Below are 24,363 nucleotides of genomic sequence, written 5' to 3'. Positions count from 1 at the left end.
TAAAAGGGTTTAGGTACGCTTTAAGGTGGAACTAAACTGGCAGGTCCTTATAGCTGAATGAGAAATGTGATGCTCCTTCTGTAATAAGTTTTCTTACCTGCCCGATCGCCGCCCCGCTGTCAAGTTTCGCTGATCTGCACATGGTTTGTCGCCAGGGTTATCCAGCTGTCTTTGTATGTGCCAGGACTGAATGAACTCCAACGTGCCTAAGTTACGCCATCCTGGCCTGGCCAATCAAAATTTGTAAAGTAACATAGGACTTGGCAGTTTAGCATTAGTACTTCCTTATTTGTGTGATTTATGGAACCCTTTGGGTTTGTTCTTTAGCATTTCCAAGCACATTCTGTAGAGTGGTCACCAGGACAGGAAGTCCGGAAATCTCAGTAGACAGTAACAACCAAGACAGAGAGAGGTTCCACTTTTTCTTAGGGTGATATTTGTGCAGATTCAGTAAGAGTATTTGTGGATATGCAGACTACCTGACATTAGGTATTACAATAGGCTGTACTGTAGAGTCAGGTTTCTGTTGTACACACCTAGTTACCAAGCTATCAAACACAGGCTGAAGAAGCTGACTGCATAAAGACATGGTATGTACAGGGAAACAAGAATGAAGAAAGAACTTCTGTGGACCCCTAATTTCCAAATCAAGATAGCCCATAGACCCCCCATATATGCAATGTATCCAAATACAGACAAAGGAATTAAACCTTGATAGACTCAGATGTATTCTACTATGTGAATAACATGCTATATTAGAAAAGTGCTGAATGTTTTATTTTATGTTTTATTGAATGTTCTATATTATTTAGCTTTTATAACGTCGTAGGCTACCCATAGATATTAGATGGTGGTCTTAGGACAATTTGAAATGCGTTTGTTCTAGGAAACTTTATTTTAGAAGAGACAATAAATGGCCATTCTGTAATTAAAGTTGTAATTGTTTCTGTACATTGCTCAACAAAGTTTTGGAATTTTTATTCTTTTTTTTGAGTCAGGGAAGAAGTCCATATTACATGTATTTTTATGTCATGTTATGAAAATTAAAATATACTGAATTTTTTTACTATTTGAGTATTATAGTAAATTATCTACCTGTGTTTAAACTGATTTTATGTTATTTTTATTTTTTTTTATTTTTATTTGCAACTGTTGTATAGCAGTACGGCTCCATTCACATATCAGCATTGTTCTTCTAGGAAATCAGCAGTGTTCCAGGTTTAACATAAACTATCACTCATTTCTATAGAAGGTGCTGAAACATGAACCTAATATGCAGCAATTTTTTTGTGCTTAAATAGCTTGGTAGATTACAAATTAAAATGAATAAAAAAAAAACTTATGGACAAAGTAAATATTCCCTTTTGCTTTGGGGTAATGCACACATTCATGCACTTTGCATATGTCAGTGTTCATTTTGCTGTTCTGCGTTGAAAAAAAATGGTGTTTTATTATTTTTTTGGGATGTTTTAGTGCATTGCCAGCCTGTTTATTTAAAGTGAGCAGCCTTATGGCAATGCACCAAGATCCCAAGGAGTGAATGGGCCTATTTACTCTTATTCCTTGTGGTACATTGCAGTAACATGTGTGTTGCAGTCATTCATTTTAAATAACACCCAACACACTAATACTTAGTACACTCTTTCAATTACTGTCAACTAAAATGATTTTTTCATGTTTTGGGTGACAGTTTAGGATTAACCGATGATGAAAATTCAGCGTGTTTATCATCCTTAACCCAACAGACCTCTATCGTTTATATGTTACAGCAGACCACACACACACCCCAAAGCAGGAATGGGCCCAAAAACTAATCTGTAGATTTAGGCCACAGATCCTTATTAAAATTATTACTAGCCAGTATTTATATAGTGCCAACATATTACGCGGCACTGTACAATGTCCAAAATCATGTCACTAACTATCCCTCAAAGGGGCTCACAATCTAATGTCCCTACCATAGTCATTTGTCATTACAGTCTGAGGTCAGTTTTGAGGGGAAGCCAATTAACCTAACTGCATGTTTTTTGGAATCCTTACTATAAAATCTCACTCCGGAAGCTAACTAAAATATCAGTGCCAGTACTTACTTTGTGTACTTAATCCTAAAAACAAAGTCATCACTTTTTAACCATGTGATTTTATCATAGGATTTGTTACATACTTGGAGTATTGAACAGTAAGCCAACTCAGTCCGGGGTTCTTCCTGGTGTGCTGTATGCTTAATTGGAAGTCTTGGATTGCATTTGTTTCTTCTACATTTTAGTATTTTGCTTCTGGGATGGCTGGGGAGCTGTAAAAAGGGAGAACGTCCTCAGTGTCTTGCATCTAATGCTAATCTAATGCTAATTCAAATAAAACTGACAACAGCCTAATTAAAATATCTTGGTTTAAAATAATGTACATACACTAATCCATTGTCTGCTATGGTGATTCCTTATCTATTTAACCAAAAAACTATACTGGACTTTTCAGGCATCCTATTTCTTTAAACCCCATATCATTGTTAAAACCTTCATTTATTTGACATTAAAAACACATGAAATGTATAACACATTTTGTAAAAAAGGGATGAACAATTGGAACTGTATCAAATTAGTCCCACTTTTATTTTGATGTATTTTGCAGATTTTGCTTCCTCAGGAAAATTTTAGAACATCAAAAATGCTACATCAATAAACATTTTCACAATATAATGGCATCTGGTATCGCCTATTGTATTTTGTTATAGGATTACCTAGTCCTTTAGCTCAGCATGGGTAGGACTTGGGATCAAAGTCACAGAGTAATAATGTTAAGCTCCACAGAAGCAACATGAATCACTTGTGGTCAGTGCATTGTAATGCAGGAAAACAAAACTTAGGATATACTCCTTCCAAGTTTTTTATGATTCTGATCTCCTAGATTGTAAGCTTTTCGGGCCAGGGTCCTCTCCTCGTCCTGTGTCACTTTCTGTGTCTGTTTCTCATTTGCAACCCCTATTTATTGTACAGCGCTGCACAATATGTTGGCGCTATAAAACCCTGTTTAGTAATAATATTAATAATAATTCTGTCATATATTTCAATTTTTCTTCATGTCACTAAAAACATAATAAGTGTACATGAATTGTGTGCGCTACTTCCCCCACCTCATAGATTGTAAGCTCTTCAGGGCAGGGTCCTCTCCTCCTCCTGTGTCATTTCTGTATCTGTCTGTCATTTGAAACCCCTATTTATTGTACAGCATTGTGTAAAATGTTGCCGCTATATAAATACTGTTATTAATAATAATAATAATAATAATAAATGTTCCAAATTCCTTAGAGATAGATTAAAGTCAACAGTATTTATCAAATGGTTTCTTTTACTTATTATTTCTTTCCATTCCTTCCTTCCCTGATATTGCAATGGTGATTCACTAAATAAACAAGGAATGCTCCCCTAAAAATGTGTTTTTGTATTTTCTCTATATCTTCCTTGTAGAAATTTACCATCACTACTTGTCCTAACATAAAATGAAGGTGAAACTCCTACAGACAGCAATAAATACCCATTCAATATAGTTAGAGATCAGCAGCCTAATACATCAGCACCCATGCTTTTGGCAACTGTTGTATCAGATATTTCATTCAATGCTATTACTTTGTCATTTAAAAATATGTTTTCCTATTTTTTGCAGCCTTTCCTCAACAATATATACTACCCTTTGGCACCACTTCCCTCCAGCCCACGTTCCCTGAAGATGCCAGGTTATATCACATCCCCGGCTCAGTACCCGTCTTTTCCCTTTGTATCAGTACCACCTAAAGGCAGCCTTATTCAGGCTTTCAGGTTCCAATCACGTAGAGATGGCATTGACTGGCGGCGTATCAGTGCCATTGATGTGGACAAGGTAGCCCGAGAGTTGGATATATCTACATTACAAGAGAACATCAACTCCATCACCTTCTGCAATCTGGATAATGAAAGATGCCCATATTGTCAGAATCCAGTAGACCCAGTGTTGCTGAAAGTCCTCAAACTGGCACAGCTGACCATTGAATATCTCCTGCAGTGCCAAGAATGCCTTAGCAGCACTGTAGCACAATTGGAGGAGCGGGTACAGGAGGCAACAAATGAACATCAGATGACAAAGGACGAGCTAGCCAAGCTGAATGATGAATTAAAGCAAGTGAAAGATGAGAATAGGAGGAGGAAGAAGTTAATTGGCACTCAGCAGATGTTACTTCAAGCTGGAGCTAACAGTTATCATAAGGTATGGTCATCCTTCCAGTCATGTGACAGCTAAAAATCTGATAATACAGGTAGTCCCCGGGTTACATACCAGATAGGGACTGTAGGTTTGTTCCTTAGTTGAATTTATATGTAAGTTGCAATAGGTACAATATTTTAATAAATGCAATCAGGACAGATGTTTGTCTGAACATATTATTAGGCAGTGTAGTGTCAGTTACTGTATAACTGTATAACCTCACTGTGATTTAATCACAAACAAAGCAAAAAAAAAAAAAACTTTATAGAGCCCAGACATTCATTAACTTATAGAGCAAGCTGTGCTTTGATATGCAAAAAGAAACAACTGTAGAGTTTGTCTTGGTCATTAAAGAGTTACAAGAGCCTGCAAAAGAGCTCAGTCTCAGCTGTATTTAGCAAAAGATTTCTTCTGCAAGTCATGCGAAACGCTCCCCTCCAAGTCTCCGTCCTGCACATGAGGGAGCAGGGATGCCCCATTCATATCTAGGCGTTGTCCGTGTGTCCTTAACCTGGGGACTACCTGTATTACCCAAAAACCCCAGCTTTAGATTTTGCGGTTCTGGTCCAAAATGCCCATGTCTTTCAAATCTGACAAGTGATTAGTGGATTAAAGTTTGAGATTCCCTACCACCTGCTATTTAGAAAAAAGTAAGTCATTATGGAAAAGCCATGTGTGAAAAACTAAATACACCCTACCATTTAACAGAGCGTAGATCCGTCTTTAGCAGTAATTGTTTTTTTGCATGGCCCGACCAGCCTTTCACATCACTGTGCAGGACCGTTGGCCCACTAAACACATTGCTTAAGCTTATTAAGGAGTGCCGGCATTCATTTATGAAGAGTTCTTTTAAGTTCAGGCAACTGCATTTCGATTGAGTTGACTAGTACCATAAGTACTAGTCAACTCAAGTATAGTACTTTTTGACTAGAACTATAAGAAAGACACTTTTCTCTACTGATCAGAATGTGTAACATCACAGGGTGCAGGGAATCCCATCCCTACTATATCTTTTACCCCATTCCGCTAAATAAAGAAGTATCCAACAAACGTTAGGTTGAAGGATAATGGGTAGGAAACCCAAACTCCAGGATAGAATGAGGGTCACATGTGGCGCGGTTTACCTGGCATAGTACTAAAGTCCCAGTGAATCTGCTATAGGTGGATTGGCTTAATTTTCCATCTCACTTATTTTTATCTCATTTAACGTCAATTTTTTCACCTGACACATGGCAGCTGCAGGCAGCAAGATAAGTCAATGCATAATAAATACAATCCAGGGACGCTATAGTCTGCTCAGTGTACTTTATAGTATAGTATAGTAATTCAGTATAGCCATAGTTTCCCTTATACAATAGTTTCTGGGCAGAAATTGTAATTCTCACACGTTAACTTTCCTTCCATATTCAATGGGTTGTAGGCAAGGCTGCAGTGACACATAAAAGCAGCACATGAAATAACAACACATTTACATGCATTCTTAAACATGATGAATTACAATATGCATATAAAAAAAAAAAATAATGTCCCTTTCTGTTTACAGTGTCAGTTATGTGACAAGGCCTTTATGAACTACTCCTATCTCCAGGGACACCTCCAGCGCAGACACCCAGAGGTTACAGACATAGGTAATTCAACCACTTTGCTGCTGATTTGTTTTATGCATCACAATTGTATTTCATAGAACTTGTATGTGTGTCACATATGCCACCATGTGGCCATTTAGGATACTACAGCTTTCTCTGGCTAGCTGGAAAACCTGAATCAAGCACCAAGATGCCATCAAATACAGTACTGTCTTACCATTTTCTTCTGTACATAGGTGGCATCCTCTTTTGTTTTGTTTGGAAATAAATGTTTTTCATCTATTTGGTGTTAGTTTTTTATTCACTGATCATTGCTTTTGATCGAGATAATAAAAGATGTCCAGATGTAGAGAAAAAAGAAATGACTTCATTACAAGTGTGAAAGCAAAATATGTCAACAGAACTAATAGCTTTAGTTTGATATTGTTTTCATAAATTTATATTCTCAGTTTGTGTAAAATATTCTGTGTTTTTCAAGCCTAATGTACTTTTAATATACATATGTCTTTAATAACACAAAGGGAACAATGGTCAGTGACTATTTCTGTGATGGATTTATTCTGGAGCTTTTCTTTTTTTAAATCCTCTAATATATTTCAACCTTGATCTAACTAATGTCTTTCTAGTTGACCTGTATATTATTTATAGTTTACTTTCTTTGAAAATAATGTTTCATTTGCACCTTATGTATATCTTGTATCGAGGATTTGTTATCATTGTGCGCTTTATGAGACTGATTTCAATATTTTCTGTTTGTGTTGAAGAGAGGCAGAAAAAGAAGCAGGTGGAACAGATGGAGGACGGCATTGAGGAGCTTAAATACAAATTACAGAAGACTCAATCTCAGCTGGAGGCAGAAAGGGACATAGAACATCAGCGAAGGATGCAGGTAATATATGGTCCAAGGTAGATTAAACTTTAGGGAAACAACTACCAGCAGACTAAGAGTGTGAACTCCAGGTCCAGATCTAAAATCATCTTTCCATAGACTTAGACATTAGATAAGTCTACCATAGATACACTTTACATTCTGTTTGTATTTGTGACAGTAGCTGCTATAAAATGTTGCCTGTTTTAGCATGGCATATTTCAGCCGATCAGCAAACGATTGTGTACTGTTTTTTTTTTTACATATCTTTGTGCTGCATTGTAGACTTCTATTTAGTTTTGGCTGAACAAGAACAATAAATAAGACCCGTAATGTCTTACTTTTCAGGAGCTGGAAGTAATTCGCCAGAGGGAAGAAAGCATCAAGAGAGAGTTTGAGAGCTGGAAGGAAGAAGAGAGAAGCAAGCTGCAGAATGAGATGGATAAACTCAGACAACAGCTGTTCTCTCAGATCGAAGACATTACCCTTAAAAACACAGCTGTAAGTAGAGAATGGATTTGTAGGCAGAGAGAATTCTTACCGCCAACAGAGTTATCTATGTAGTACTTTAGAGCCATAGTCTCATGAGTAAATTCAGTTAAAACCTATAATGCTCTAATAGATTCCTGGAACAGTTCCAGAGGGATCTCGCATATCACAGTGTACCTTTAACATTTTTGACGTAAACAATTTAATTTTTGGCTTCCCAGGTTAGGAGGAAAGCACTCCTACACACCCAACACCACATCATGGGTAAACTCATCCTTAGACTTTAGATAATCGCTAGTTTCCCTAGGAGTATCCTTATTTTATCAGTATCTACATTTGCCCTCTTCTGGGTTGTTTGGCCACTCATTTACAGAGCTACACTGTTGTTTAAACATTTACTCACTAATACTAGTGTACAGGTAAATGTAAGTGTAGTTTACAAAATGATTTTCAGTGACAGGCGGCCCCTGACCCTATATTACCTTTTCACACCTCCACTGACTACACATCTAATGGTGCAGAGCACAGGGAATCCAGGATGTCATGGAAAGCTGGGGCTGTGCTACGAGTAGGTCTGTGTAAGGTATATGAGGTGTAAAAGACAGGCTTACAGGCATTGATCAATGTTGCAACCTAGGTTATTACACTATTGTGAGCAGTTCAGTTATCAGCACTCATTATCTAATGACCGCTGTTGTCTCAAATATTGTAACCATTCTAAATGTTTGCAACCATTCTAAACCCTATATATAAAATGTGTTAGAAGCTTTAACTTAAATATGCCATTTAAAAAGTATAAAGAAGGCCTAAGCATTCCTAATTTCTGTAGAATTCACCAGGTTTTAATGAATGCTCAAGCTTTTCTTACAGGAGGAGAATATACTGAGCTTACTAGAATATCCCTGGTTTACATCATTCCTCTGCTGTCCCTCTTCAAATCTTATTAAACAATATATAAATTGTAGACTTTCCTTTATTATATAGTTTATCGGCAGTTTTTAAATATATGTTCCATGGGACAAAGAAAAGTAATCCTCCTGAATGGTAAATCTATCAAAGACTGCCACATCCCTAAATTTATTCAATAAAAAGCATAGAAAAAATAAAAAAGCAAAACAATGTGGTATATTTAAGGCAGCAAAAATACCATTATACATATTTTGATATATTTAGCATTTTAATAAATTAAGTACAATAAAACAATAATGTTTATTCTCTCTATATTTAAAATCAACATAAAAACTTTCACCATTATGGTGTATGATGCAGGACAATTAACAACTCTAGGATATTTCTCTCCACGCGTTTTGCGGAAAACCAGTCCGCTTTTTCAGGAGATTTACTCTTAATTGCTCTCCCTCTCCTATTTGTCACAGGACACACCATTTTATCTGGCCACAGAGCAAGGGAATGTGGGATCACCAAGCAAACCACCTCAAAACCCCAGCACTTATCTGAATAAACTTTAATTCCAATCTCCTTATAGTGCTTATACCAATAAACAATGTAGACATTGCTGCTCATATTGAATGCTAAATCAGACAGCCACTCACATATACACCTCATCTTCTGGGACCCTTCTTTTTAGATGCAGTGACATTGTCACTAGATTTGTGTGCTCCTCTGTGCAATGTACCCGGATCATGACTGCTGGGAGGGACTAACAATTGTTACAAAGCATGCTGTTATCAAACTACTCTAATGTGCCATTGTGGTACAGGTAGTCCCTGGGCTAAAGACATCTGACATACGAACACCTCCTAGATACGAATGGGGTTTCCCTGCTTGCTTCTGTGCAGAACCGAGGCTTGGAGTTGGGAGGGGGCAGTTTGCATTACTTGCAGAAGAAATCTTTTGCTAAACACAGCTGAGGTTGTGGGTGATCTTAAGGACTGAGCTCTTTCTGCATCCTCTTGTAACTCTTTAATGACCAATACAAACTCTGCAGTCCTTTCTTTTTGCATATCAAAGCACACCCTCCTCCAGAAGTTAATGATGGTCTAGGCGCCATAAAGTTTTTTTTTTGCTTTGTTTGTGATTAACTCACAGTAAGGATTTTATACAGTAACTAACACCACACTGCCTAATAATATGTTGAGACAAACATCTGTCTTAATTGCATTTATTAAAATAATGTCCCTGTTCTGACATATACAAATTTAAATTAAGAACAAACCTACAGTCCCTATCTTGTATGTAACCCGGGAACTACCTGTATATTTTCCTATTTATTAGAGATTTCAAGAGATGGAAGCTAAAAAAAACACCTCCTCCAATCTTGGTGAACTCTTGGATGAAGAAGAACGTCAGGAACGTCTGAAGCTGCAGAAGGAAATATGGAACATGAAGGAGGAGTTAGAGAGACAGGTACATTTAGGGAGAAAAGGTTCATGGTAATCTATTGGATTAAAGCAGTGATGTTGTGTTCCGAGAGAAGCAGTTATGGATTCAGGGCTCCTGTTTGTATAGTTCAGAGGTCGGCAAACTCCAGCCTTTGGGCCAGATACAGCCTAGCCAGTAGTTGGTTCTGGACTAACGCCCCCCTGGTCGATCCGGCCTAATCCAGGCCAGCAGGGGTCCACAACCCGCAGCTCCGGAGCCGCACACGGGGGTAAGGAGGCATTCCCTCTCCTCCGTATGCATTGCGGAGGAGAGGGATTTCCTTTCAGGGGCGTTCCTGGTGGTGGGTAAAGCCATCACCGCGGAACTCAAGAGAGAGTCCTGCCTAATGTGTCTTCTTGACTTTTTTAAATTGCCTAGTAGCCAAACAATTTTTCTGACCCCTGGTATAGTTAATTTATCACAGAAATTTGTAACAAATTTGTTTGTTTTTGTCACTGGGAAAGGAATGCTGAAATTTCAGATTCCACTCACTGTGCTACTTTCAGGTGCAACCTTGTATCCAGAGAGACCTTTTAAATATCACAAAGCTCTGGGAAGTCTGTAAATTGTAAATTAGATTTAAGTCTATAGATAAAATTCAATAATCACATGGTATAAGGGAGGCACGTATGACTTCTCCTTTTCCCAGTGATCTATAGTTTCTTCTTTGATGCATTCGTAAAGGATGGACACCTCTTCTCAAATGTCATAACTTTTTTTAGAGCATGGAATGGAAAAACAAGATAAAGGAATTAAAAAAAGAACACAAAGCAGAAACATCAGAGGTAAATAAAAGTAATAATAATAAAAATGTATTACATGGCTCTGATTTTTGTTTTAGTTTTGTTTTTTTTTACTAAAGGTGCCAAATCTGTAAGTCCACCCACTATGGGCTGCCTACAATAAACGACATTGGTTACAGAAAGCTCCGGCATAAAGGAAATGTTTTACACTGGATTACTTCACAAATATGAAAAAATACACCAAAGGATAAATTTATAAACTATTTGTATTGTTATTCATTCAAGGAAATTCTTGTTTATCATTCTGTGTGAACTGAGGTTGGTGAATGTACCTTAGGTACATGAAAGATATTAGGTAGACATGGGCAAATGTACATCTACTGTTTATTGTTAAGTTCTCGTGTATTTCATTTTAAATGAAAAGAGACTCAACTCCAGCTAGTGCAACCAATGATAATTACATGCTATTAAGCCAATGTCTGTACATAACATGTCTACCTAATATACTGTAAAACTCAAACTTATCAATTATGTTTTTGTTTCATTTTCATTGAAATGTGTTGAAAAGAATCACAGAACCCAAATGCAACCTCATTGACTTTAATTTCCTATTTGTAAAATAGAAAGATTGAAAAAATGGGGAGGAGAGGTTACAGTTTCATCAGTAAAGCTGGGTGATCCAACAAACCTGGAATGGATTTGGTCAAGGATTCAAAACATTTGCTAGCAAATAGCAAATGACTTTGATTGAAGAAATTAATTAAAGATTTGCTGGCTCACCCAGCTTCACTGATTAAAGTGTATCCTCTCCAGCCTTGGAGAGATTTAATAAATCTGACCCATAATCTCAAAATAGCAGCAGTAAAGTTCAAAACAGACGAAGAAGGTATTTTTTTTCTAAAAGAGTAGTTTATTCTTGGTGCAGATTCCCAGCAGAGTCAGTGAGCCAGTCTACAGTAAGTGAATTTAAACATACATGGGACAAACAGAGATAAATACAAAAATGTTTAAAAAATCAAAATAGATTCAATAAACTACTTAGAACAAGTTCTCCATCCCATTAGGCTTTTTTATACTGTTTTATTATTTTTCTTCGTTTTCTTGACTTAATATTCCTATTTGGAAAATCTAAAACAAAATAATAAAAGCATGATCAAATTAAAGTTTATACTTTTATAATGCGTACACTATTCAGGATTTATTATTGAGTTATCTCTGTACATTTGGTGATGATATTATTGCTGCTTTGTGCTTTGCAGCTTCTAAATGAAAACAACAGACTGAGAGCATCCTTGTCTAATGATCAGAGGGCCAAAGATGAACAATTTGAGATAACTATGCAAACTTTGAAATCTACAATACAAGGCCAGAAGAAGCTCATCAAGTCACAGGAGCAAAAAGTAAGTGCAGACTTCTCAAGAAATGTTTGTGCAAACTTTTTTCTTTGGATATATTACATTTCTTTCCTAAAGTTTTCAAGAAATAAAATATATCAGAATGTTTTAATTCATCTAATTACAAAAAAAACCCTAATACCAGATTGATAATCGTTTTCTACTTCTCCAATAAGAAGAATGTCATGGCACCTTCCAGGCAATTCTCTTGGAATTTGTACCATATTTTGACTCATAACTAAAAATAGTTTTTGTTAAAGTAAATATAAACCCAATATTTAACAAATAATGTAATATACTTCAGCCCAATGGTACTTGGAACTGGTGGCTGCATTATTTTTCTTTTTTAGGCTAAGAGTATTTTCTGCAAATACAGAAAATACCTGTTGATGCTGATGGAAAGTCGGTGTTAACTTTCTTTGCAGTGATATGAAATGACAAAGAACAATATCTTCCCCCATACACTGTTATGGGAATAAAAAATTTGCAGGAGAACAGCCTGTGGTTGGAATGCTGCTCGGATGAAATAGAGTGAATGTGTTTTGTCACCTTAGGACAGGAAGTTTGTTATTGGCTGGTTTACCAGATGAAAATAAAGAGAAATAGGCCTAAAAAAACAATGCCACCACCATCACGGCATTGAGAAATTACAGTTTTGATTTTAGATGCACTGTAACCTGGGTTAGCAATGAACAGTTCGCTGCCCGGGTTGGATGTTTGCAGCAATCACTAAAAAAAGGAGAAAAAGCCAGACAATACTAGCATACGTGTTCACTTGAAGGTAATTGCAATGATGAATACAAACGATTAAAATATTGGCTGTTTGATGGTGGTTGCATATCCAACTTCTGTCTTGAGTCTTTGGCCAACTTAAAACATTTAAAATTAAAAAAAATCTGGGAAGAAGTCCTGGAAACTTAACTATTGTGATTATTATCTTTATGATATCTATTAAATACATGGATACAAAAATATGCTTGCATTTTTTACATTGGTGAGCAGATTGTGCAATGTAAAAAGACCATGGGGGTATTTAAGTTTTTCAGAATCTCTTGTGGATTATATAAATTGGATGAGATCAGAGCTCATTCATGTTTTTGTTTGACAATCTGCTGATCAACTGTGAATTCATTTACTCATCTCCACCATTCAGTTAACCATTTTTGTATTTTGAACTGGAACGTGTGTATAAAACAATATAATAACTTTTCCTTTTTATAATTTCTATAGATTAGGGAATTGGCTGCAAGCAAAGAAATTAAAGAGATCAAAGAGGTCAAGGAAGGTATGAGCTGCACATATACATAACTGTAATAAAAGTAAAATAAAGCAACTTCTTAAAGATATCCACATTTGGAGATACAAAATTATATTTTCTAGTAATAAAACCCATTAAAGGTTCTCTTCTACACCATGTAGAGGTCCAACCCAGCAATATAACAATAATTATTCCAATATATATTCCAGACAGAGTACAGTGTTACAGCCTTCCATAATAAACTTGAATTGTTTGTCATAAGTGGTATAGTAAAAATGTATTTCAAGATCTGTTACACGGGCTTGCTGCCATATAATAATAATAGATTCACCAGGGGATGATACATTTACTTTTCACTAGTACAAAGGAATCCCTTTAGTAATTTGTTAATTTTATAATTGTGGAAAAAAGCTACTAGAGGTTTATTTGCCAAGTGAATAGATTACTGTTACAATAATTTGCTGTCATCTTTTACTACAGTGCCACAAGTAGCTCATGTCGTTATGCCCGTTGGACGTGCGAAAGATGATTCCAGTGAAGACGGTAGGTGGAGCTTGGGACAGTAATGTAGTTGTTAGACAGTTTTGGTACTGTTCATACACTGGTGTGTGCACAGGAATAAATGTAATTATTACTTAAAGTTGACCTTACAAATTAAAGTCTGATTGTACAGTTACCTAAAGGTTTACCGTCTACTGTATAGCCTGTGGGCCTGTCTGGTTGTATACTAACTATATGCATTGTGTTAAGATAAGAGTGTGTTGTGATAAGAGTGTACATAGAAACCTTACTAGCTGCATTATTATGTATATATACATTAATATTATTTTGGGTTTAGATGCTTAGAGAATGGTTAAACTGGTTAAACAGACTTATGTCAGTTGATTCTTAGATATCCATGAGCTTGTGGGAAGATTTTTTACTTCCTGTCATAGAGATTCAACAGGAAATATATGATTATCTAGAAAATGATGGAAAAATTATTTTCCTAAATACTTGTCTCCATGAAAGGTCTCTCAGTGTTGGAAGATTTACCATAATCTTTTTTTTAATAAAGGGCAAAACGCAGATAAACAATTAATGATTACTTACAGAAAAGGATAGATGGTGCAGGGCCTTCAGCATACTCAGGGTTTCCCCTATAAGTGTAAATGTGAGCATAATCCCAAGTAGTTTGCTCCCACATTTAAGGCCACTTTACTTTTTCCCAGTAATAAATACCTGACAGTTAATCTAATACTGCCTTACTCAAAAACTAGAGAAACAGGTTTTGCTTCTACATGCACTTTGGGGGTCTATTTAGAGCTTTCAGTTCCTGTGAGTTTCATTTACATGAATTATGTCCTAAATGGGCTGCCAGTGCACTAAGCTAACACAAAATCAGAAATGCAGCATTCTTCTGAAAGAATTTGTTGAAATTGATCTGTTTGGGGATTACTACCCGGTACTCCTTTAGCTGCAGACAGTAGAAAATGTCTTTTTGCATGTTGTTAAAAATATTCTTTTTTTGTGTATGATGTACAGAACTGGACGCATCTCTGGACCAAAATATGAAAAAGATTGAGGCACTAAGACGAAACCCTGACTTTATCAGACAGTTTCGCCCCATTCTGGAGGAGACATTAATGGAGAAGCTTGAAAGCATGGGTGTAAAAAAGGTAAATAAAATCTCTATTGACTTAGCATCCTAGATAGATAAAGTGTACTACGGCTTCATTTTTTATGTACACTTTTGTTACAAGCAAAGCCACTGAGGTCTTCCACGTAGAAACATAATCACTGGCTAGTTAGCTGCCTGCCCTGCTTATTTACTGATAGCATATAACCATGTTTTTTGTTGTCACAGAAGGCAATGTTGGAGATTTACAATACTTCACATTTCTCCAATCATCGAATATTGTTTAGAAAAGTCAAACATCAGTGATTATGCCATGGATAAGCGTACACATTTATTGGTTGTGGGTGCACCAGGTGTTTGGGTGAAACACAAACCCTAATAAGATTCTAATCAGCGATTGTAACGTTTGTCAGTCTGTTGGTAGGTAAATAAAAAAAATATTTTCAACTTGCTGTATGCTGTAGAAGATGAGACTTATACATGTTTGTATGATCAGGCAGATCATTATTGCAGATAGGTACAGGCCATGTCACCTTTTGCAATAATGCATCTTAGCCGCCTTATCGCTCTGGGTCTCTGGCGTGTGCAGCATCAACTTTAGTTGCCAGGGAATCTTGGCAATCCTGGCTTTTCTTGCTTGTGGTGGAATGAATTTACTGCGCAGGAGTTTTGTCATCCTGGAAGGGCCAAGATGGCCAAAAAGAGGAAGAAGAAAATCAAGATGGCAGTGCCAGTCGCTGGAAAGCGGACAGGTGAGTCAGCCTAGGTTTAGTTCCAATTCCACACTAGTAAGTGTCTGATTTTCACCTTGCAGCGGATAACTTATCAAATGTGATAAAACATTTACTTCGCAAGGAATACTCAATCATGTGCAAGGAAATATAAAATCAGTATTTTTCCTTACATGTGTTTGGATGGGTAAAGTAAGCAGAGCCTTATCCAATTTAATAAGTTAGATTAAATGAGAAAATGAAATAACAGAACATTTTTTTTTATAAAAATGATGCATTTTGTTAGGCAGGTTATTTCTTGCAAAGTCAACTTCATTTGTCCGAACTGACTGATGGAAGTGATTATTGCAGATGATACCCAGCTGCTAGTACAGTGTTGCCATGCCATTGTATAGACAGCACAAGTAATTCATATGCAATCATATTCTATTATTTAAAGGGTGCAAAAGGAATTCCTTTACCTATCTACAAAGATTTGAAGGCACTTCTCATGAAGCAGCAGCAACAGAAAATGAAGAAGTTTCCAGACTTGGAGGCTCTGAAAGTCAAGCTAGGAAAAGTGCTCATCAAACGAGTGAAGCAGCAGAAAAGTGAGGAGACATTACAGTCCACCAATTCACAGTTATCATGTAAGTGACGCTCTCTGCGGTGCTACAGACACTCTGTTTATACAATTAAAGGATCATTATGTCCTAAATATTCTATGTGTTACCTTTGATTATTTTTTCAATAAATCATTCAAATGAGAATCATAATTTTTTTAACAATGTTAGGCCAATATATTCCTTTAATGAAGGGTCTACTTCAGAATTCTTCAGCATTTTGCACAGAATCTCTTTCACACTTTTTTACCTGTGTGAAGATGTGCCACTTTCATCCAGATATTGGTACACTGGGTTCGTTTTACCAGCTTATAATGTAACAGCTGGTGGCATAACAGCACAGGACCCTCTTAAGTATATAATGCAGTTTTAGTTTACATTCAAAGCACCCCACCAGCCCTATGGATAACCAGATCCCTCATGATGACTAGGCAGTCCATCTGACAATTGGAGCAGGAAAGGTAAGACTACACGTTAAACTTAATGGTCACTTTTTGCTGACTGTAATTTTAAGGATACAAGGTGCTTTGTAGGGAATGTGGGAAGTGACTGCATTATTATGTTCAATGTACAAAATGTGTTAGGTTTGTGCAAACGCATAATAATACTTGGAATTCAGCATCTTTACCACCTGGAAATGGACAAATTGAAGAAAACAAGGTTTTCAAAGAAAAAGGTAAAATGATAAAAGTCATCATCATAGGGGTCATCTGTATGTTATTGAACCTAATTTCAATGTAATTGAAAAATCTATTAATATGGCAGATTTACCTGTTTACATTTTACAGAACATCAAAGTGTGTCTATGTGTTTTTATGTGCTAGGCCAAGTTTATATAAATCATTGGAATTGCAGATACAATTATCATGCCTGTGACTACATTTGCATAAACAATTATTATAGTCTGATATGTTACTGTTCTCATAAAGAACAATGCTACTTCTATATATTTCATCAATAATTCCCAGTACCTCTTTTTGGCATCTGTGTGATGAATCTGAATATTTACATTTTTTTAATTTATTCTAGTACCAAGTCCAAGAAGCCCACGCAGCATCCAACCTTCAGAATCGATTCCGCAGGTCAGGAGTGTGCAGATTGTGGAGTCATATTCACCAGCTAAAGCTCCGATCCCCTCACCACGCACTAAGGCCTTAGCAAGTAAGAATACAGCTGGAACTATAAATGATACACCAAAGACTCTACCAAGGTAAGAAAACAGTTCCAGCACTGCTAGCAAGGATAAATGCTATATATATATGTACAAATTACTTTATCCACCTGGTATTCAATTGAAAACCACTACATCCCTATTCAAAATAAATACAAAAAACAACCAAAAGAAACCGTGGGACTTTAAAGGTAATAATAAATGATGTCATCCATACATACAATTTGTAACAATTTTTTAATAAAACATCCCATTAAAACAATAGCATTTATTGACCTATTTTAAAAAACACAACAAAAAAAACTTATGCTTATATAGGTGTATGACTCTTGATACATAGGAACCTTCAGTTGGTATAGTTTTCTCACTGTTCTCTACGCGTTTCGCGGAACCACATTCCGTTTCCTCAAGAGATCTAAATAACCCAAATATTACATTTAATTCAATTTCACAAGTATTTTTTAAAATTTTCTCCAATTTCAATATTCCATTATCAAATAATTTTTTACAAGTAAAAATCATTATGCACTTACTTAAGTATCACATGACATACCCAAAAATATCTCAATGGCTGCAGGGCAAATAAGGAAGCATGGAATCAAAGATGATGCGATTTAGTGTATAACAATTACTTCTCCATGATTACAATTCAGTTTTTTTTTTTCACCTTCATCTAAAAGGTTTACTAGCTAAGGTAGTTCTTTAGTTCTTGTCTTATAGTCCCATTTATGTCAGGGGGATCACTGCAATTTTGTTTTATGCATCTTTTTGCATGTTGTATATGGTGAAACCTTCTAATCAGCGGGAGACCAAGGGAGAGAACTCCCCCAGGAACTCCACAACTTATTTAGTTGTCTATTAACTAATGAAATTAGAAATTCACATGCATAATCCTTAGTTTGGGTTGAACAATTCGTTTTTTAAATTTACATTGTACTTAATATATTCTTCCTAAATCCAGTGTGAGCTGGCAGTCTGAATATATTTTAATTTTAAACAGTATTTTATAATAAAAATTTGTTGTGATTCTCTCCAGGACTCCACCATTCACCTCTGAAGATGAGACATCTATAGCTGACCTTTCTCCTTACAGCACTCCAGCTCGCAAAGCCATCCCAGTCTCTCAGACTGTGTTTTCTAAGCAGAGACAGATACAGGAGGACAGTGATGATGACCTATCTGATTCAGAGAGTTCTCCAGAGAAGCCTAGCCCCAGGGTTGTTAGCTTTTCAAAAGACCTCAATCAAGGTCAGAATTGTCCACTATAAGCAATGTTTCAAATTATACACTGTATAAAATACCATATTTACCGGCGTATAAGGCGACTGGGCGTATAAGATGACCCCCCACTCTAAACAATCAGTTGGGGGTCGTGTTATACGCCCAGTATTGTACTGTTCCTTCTGCCTGTCAGATCTCGCTATTGTGCGAGAACTGAGAGGCAGAAGGAACAGTACAGTACTAGTAATTGGAGGAGGGATACAGGAGGAGCCTACACTGCGCCACACTCCTCTAAGGAATGAATGGGCGCGTTCCTTCTTAATGAATGGGCGTGTTCTAGTGGAGAGCCAATCCAGGCTCTCCACTGGAGAGCCAATCCAGGCTCTCCACTGGAGAGCCAATCCAGGCTCTCCACTGGAGAGCCAATCCAGGCTCACGTCCTCCTGTGCAGGCTCGCGTTCTCCTGTGCAGCTTGCACAGGAGGACTTGCGGGGACTCGACTCGCGGGGACGCCGGACGTGAAGCAAGCTGCAGGTAAGTACCGGTATCCGGCGTATAAGATGACCCCTGACTTTAGCACAGATCTTTCGGGGTTAAAAAGTCGTCTTTACAGTAAATACAGTATATATAGGAAAATGTAAAGTAAAGTGGTGTGCTATACCAGAGAATGTTGTGAATAGATTTGACCATTGTTTAGTTACTTCACTAAAAAGAAGCTGATTAATAAAACTTGATGGAAGTTAGGTAGTAGTGGTGCCTAATACATTCAGAGATCAGGTGCTGTGTTAGCTCTGCAGGTCATGCCGGCGCCGCTGCTCCTAATTGCAGGCACGGGCGCCGGGTACTATCTTTCAGGTAGAGTGACCCCACTACCTGTGTTCCATGCCTGAGTTTCCTTCCTGCTGGAGACTTGCTCTGGTGTTTGAGCTGGCGTGGGTGTGTCTCTCTTAAATCTATGAGGTGACACATACACGCCCTCTGTTTTCTTCAACCAATGGCTGGATCTCTGCAGGTATTTAAAGGCACCTCCTACTACAGGAAGTTGCCTGAGCAATTCCAAGGTTTTACCCTGTGTAACTCCTAGTGCAAAGGTGTTTCCTCTGTTTGCTTTACTGTGTACCCTACCTTGTTTACTTACCCTTGGACTTTGCCTGTTTGCCGCCTGACCCTGACCTCGGATTACGTTTTTGGACCTTTGCCTGATTGCCGCCTGACCCTGACCTTGGATCTTGTTTCTGGACTTTGTCTGATTGCCATCACCCTCTTGGCCACGCAAGCCCCTCGGTGCTTGCACCAAGTACCCTGACCCCTCTGGTCAGCTGCCACTGACCTGGGGGTTGCTCTGGAGTGGCACCTGGCAGCTACCCTGCGGCCCAAGCCTATCCTCACCATCAGAGGCTCTAGTGAAGACCAGGTAGCGGCTTAGTTATGCCCCTCCCAGTCAGTGGCACAGTGGGTCCACACCCGCGTGCATAACAGGTGTATTACCAACAGGAGTAAGGAAATGTATAGATGAAACATCATTACCTTGACGTCTGTAAAAATATGCAGTGTGATGATGCAGAACAGTTTTATAGAGGCTCTGCGGAACAAGTGTGATTAGTTACTTTACCAAGTACAAGAGATATTAATGTTCAAATATAAAGTGTATTCTTTGCTTGTATTAGTCCTGCTAACCACATCTGCTTATGAATCTTTAGAATATTCTTAGGTTTGAATGGATTTACTTTCTTTTGGCTTCCATTGCTAACAATAGTGTCCTCTTTGTACAGGTTCCTTGGTACAGTCCATGGCACGTAGCCTAGAGAAACAGCTCCTAAAGCAGAGGGAGAAACCAGCTGGAGGAGTGGAAACTATCCCATCTAATTTAATGAAATCCCCCAACACTACAGCAGGAGTAATATCTCAGGTACATTGGATGTCACACGCTTATCTGAATATGTTGGTGCTGCACTTTACCATATGTCATGTGAATCTATGGGACTTATTGAAAAAGAGCTTTAAAATAAATAAATATTAACACAGATAAAGCACAATGATGTTCATTACAGGTGTGCTTTGCACTCTGCATACATCAAAACTCTAAACTCTTGTAATGGAAATGATTAAAAATGAAATAAATGAATGAAAAAAACATATAGGAGAACATGGTCGTACTACCTGTAAAACATTATCCCACCAGAGAGAACACTATGGAGGTTCATGGGCTACATACCACAGCCCAAATGTATTAAATTGAATAGAATATTCCATACATTTATCTGCAAGTTTGATTTAAGTGATTCAGATTAGTTCAGCTCTACTCACATAAATCTTCACCTTAGGTCCACACTAGAGCAGTGCACATCTATGCGGTACTACATGAAAATTACATGAAACAAGTATTAGTGCAATGCTGTGCTAAATGGCATCCTGATTGTTATTATTAATAATATTATCATTATTATTATTTTTATTATTATTATTATTAATATTAAACAGTATTTATACAGCGCCAATGTATTACGCAGCGCTGTAAAATAAACAGGTGTTGCAAATGACAGATAGACAGTGACACTGGAGGAGAGGACTCTGCCCTGAAGAGCTTACAATCTAACAGGCAGAGAGCTGCATACAATAGAAGAGGGGAATGCACTTTACTGGATACCTTGCTGTGCATCACACATTAAACTATGGTACTGCATTGTGGTGTGAATGTAAAATAAATGTACATACAATGCATGCACTTCTCTTTGTGCATTGCCATTTAGTAGGCACCCTATTTAAATGAAAGAGATGCCCGATCCCACCACATGACAGCACAAAGTGCACATCTATGCAACCTCACACAAAGATGTGAGCTCATCCTAAAGTACAGGTACTGGAAAGATTTCTCTGGGCATTGGGGAATTCATTGTATTGTTTATTGTTGTAATATATTTGCACATATTGTATATACTTTGTTTAATGTCTATATTAAAATGACGGATGGTCCATTTTATAGTATACGTGCTTAACATGAATGTTTCCATTGTTCAGTAAAACTGAGAATTAACTTTTCGCTTTTTTGTAGTCCTGGGATGACAGTGACTCTGAATTCTCATCCTTGGAAGAAATAACTGATAACCTTGACCTCACCCCAAAGAAGCCTCAGCCTGCTATACGTCAAAGTGCGGAGTCCACGGGCTCTCATGGAACCAGTGTCTGGAGCTCTGCCAGTGGCCGGGGCTGGTAGAAGGAACTGAGGATGATCTTTTATATCCACAGTAATGTTTTTGTTTTTTTGCTACTTTGATGTTAAAGGTTACAAATTACAACATAACAAAATGGAAGATAATTATCCTGCCCTTGTTTTTCAAAAGTAAGAAACAAATAGTAAGGGGAAACCAAAAAGAATAAGAGAAAAAAAGTAATAAGGAGAAAAAATGTTAAGGCAGATAGCGGCAGACATCTAATGGGTATTTCCTTAACTTTGGGAAATGTTCTCTAAATTCCTTTTTTGGTCTGTGAAACTGGAAGTGAATTAGAATTTCACCAATATGCCAGTATACTTTGGAGAAAAATAAACTAATAAATACCATGACACGCTTTTAATCCTTAATTTCTCTAACCAAAACTACAAAAAATTTTTTTATCTAATACATACTCATACATATACAATTAAACCTAAATGGCCAAAAAAGGACACAGATATAACAAGATATACCAAGACAGACAATTTGTTATTGACATCAAATTACAGTTGTACTAATAATTACAATAATTACATGTCCAGAATATACTGAATTGTAAAAATGTCTGTTACAGCAATACAGCCATTAATAAAAATGGCTCAGCTACAATTTTACTACATATTTATTTTAGTTTTTATGCTTACATAGAGTATAAAATTAAATTTATATTGATATGATTTTATTTAAATGGTATTCTTTATAATAATTATTTTTATAAACAGTTGATGGTACAACAGATATCATAAAATAAATTATTATTTAAAACAGTAACTTTCTTAGCTGTAATTAAATTGTATATAGTTTATTAAATTAAATTAAAGTCATCTCGGTTAAAAAAAAAAATAAAACTCAGCTTTAACATTAAAATGTAAGATGTTAAAGAAGTTTTTTTACCTGTATACAAAAACATTTTTTATCTCTGAAAGGTTTGTATTAAAAGGGTCAGTTTTCAATTTTAGTTACAGCCAAAGTCTGTTTGGCTGACTTGCTCCTTGGCTTGTTATATCTCAGGAATGGGGTATTTTTGCCAACCAAAATTTACATATCTTTTTTACCTCCTTAGAATCTACTTCTACTGTTCCCTGGTTTTCCTATACCTTTTGCTGTATGATTCATGATGTAAAATTCAAAATCCAAAGGGAAGTGTGGAGCTCAGTCTTATGTGCCTTAATATGTTCAGTCTACAGTCTGACATAAATAAATGCCACTCAGTTATCATTCATGTGTCATTAAATGTATTTTATGTAAAGCAGTGTAAGAAGGGGCCTAGTATTGGTCTCAGTTCCTGTGTATCAGTGCTGGTGTGTAAGAGGTAGGAAAAGCACAAGTAGCCGATTAGGTTCTGCCACAAAGCCTGCTGATAGGAATAAATAGATTGAATTATCACTGTGCTTCTTCTTTTGCTGTTCAGTAACTGAAATTTGTCCAAAACAACCCTTGCTCAAAAGAAGTGAGTTGAAAGATGCTAGCCATCAAACCGAGGGCATCCAGTGGCAGACAAAATGTAGTGCGGGGAAAATATCTGGAGTGAAGGTGAATATTGCAGCAACAGAGGGTTTTGTTATTTTATTTATTTATTTTTATGAAGAGTTCTAAGCAATAGCAATACTAATCGATCACAACATTCTCATAGATAGTGTTGAAAAGGAGTTTGAGTAAAAAAGGTGTCATATCCTTTATCAACATACTTCAAAGGGTCAATGGATTTCAAATGCCAACATGCAAAAGCAGTAGAAAAAGGCATAAACCAAGCATGTGTGCTGTCTCCAATACTTTTCACAACATTTACAGGCTAAGCTTTTTAAAGATATCGGTAAAGGTGTAGAAATTCCAGTGTAAGGACAATATCACACAGAAAAAAGGCTGTACAAATGATACCAGTTTTGCTTTCAGAGCCCATGGAAAAGCTGAGCACCATACAACCACCTGTAATAAAAACAATCATCAACCAGTTAGATGTAAAACAGCCCATTTCATGTCAATTTAGTTGCCAGTTACTACTAGAAAAGCTTAATTTCAGGTTTTCCGATAAAAATGCCCTTCTGAGCACAAAATGGAAAACAAAAATCAGCAAAAATACTCACTTTTATGCTAGGTTTATGTAGATGTAAATAAGCATTCCTGATCACTTCCAGCAACAGTACAACAAACAAGTGTTGTACACACAGCACTATTCAGTTCTATGGAGAGAGTGAAAGGGGAGAACAAGTGATGGTCCTTTCCTATATAAACGTACAGCAATTATCCTATTAGATAATTTATTGATCTGCCAGGAAAGATCAATACACAACACCTGGGTACCATTGTATACATTCTAGATTTTTGCCTGAGACAATCACAGTCATTTGTTTAGTACAAATTTATCTAGCATGTGTACGTAGACTAAGTCTGTAATAGGTTCAAATATCACTGTTCAGTTTATGCTGTGTGACTATCATTTTAGGAAGTAGTTTTTCCCTGAGCCTGGAGTTCAGCTTTAAGATAATTCTAAAATCTCAATAAACTGTCATTTTACCCTTTTATTTTATTAAAGCTGTATAGCTATTTTTATACTTTTAATCTAAAGCTTGCTATTTTATATTTGTTGTTTCGCACCTTGTGTTTATATTTTTGTACAAATAAAGATGTTTTTAATCACAATATGTGTCTTTCTATACTAGAAAACTGTTAGGTCACCAAAGATTTAACCCTTGCCATAGAAAACAACACATCCTCATCTCTTTAGCTACATGCTATACAACTAAGGACACTATGAACTTCCACATGAAGTGGTAGTAGTTGACAATTGATATTGTGATTGAAGACGCCTACACAGTTCTGGTTTTATAGATTATTTACAGGCTTTTACTTCACGC

The 24,363-nt window shown here is 36.7% G+C and overlaps 1 protein-coding gene across 1 annotated transcript; it reads left to right on the top strand.

The window, feature by feature from the left end:
• The first annotated feature begins 3,540 nt into the window (after nt 1-3,540).
• DZIP1L (DAZ interacting zinc finger protein 1 like) lies at nt 3,541-24,148 on the top strand. Its single transcript, XM_072407622.1, has 15 exons — nt 3,541-4,236; nt 5,777-5,861; nt 6,584-6,708; nt 7,036-7,188; nt 9,412-9,543; nt 10,281-10,343; nt 11,561-11,701; nt 12,926-12,980; nt 13,434-13,496; nt 14,478-14,611; nt 15,742-15,931; nt 16,934-17,114; nt 18,112-18,323; nt 20,069-20,205; nt 21,349-24,148. Exons 1-15 carry the CDS (start codon nt 3,577-3,579, stop codon nt 21,508-21,510), a joined length of 2,493 nt encoding a protein of 830 aa, XP_072263723.1. The 5' UTR covers nt 3,541-3,576; the 3' UTR covers nt 21,511-24,148.
• Nucleotides 24,149-24,363: the final 215 nt, after the last annotated feature.

Source organism: Pyxicephalus adspersus, chromosome 4 (assembly GCF_032062135.1).
Source record: "Pyxicephalus adspersus chromosome 4, UCB_Pads_2.0, whole genome shotgun sequence".
Classification (NCBI taxonomy): domain Eukaryota; kingdom Metazoa; phylum Chordata; class Amphibia; order Anura; family Pyxicephalidae; genus Pyxicephalus; species Pyxicephalus adspersus.
The sequence above is the reverse complement of the archived record's forward strand: the minus strand, read 5'-3'. Positions and strand labels throughout refer to the sequence as shown.

Coding starts and splice junctions, on each gene's coding strand:
- DZIP1L (XM_072407622.1), top strand. CDS start 3,577: ATGCTTTTGGCAACTGTTGTATCAGATATTTCATTCAATGCTATTACT. Junction 11,702..12,925: donor TCAAGTCACAGGAGCAAAAA/GTAAGTGCAGAC, acceptor TAATTTCTATAG/ATTAGGGAATTGGCTGCAAG. Junction 20,206..21,348: donor CAGCAGGAGTAATATCTCAG/GTACATTGGATG, acceptor GCTTTTTTGTAG/TCCTGGGATGACAGTGACTC.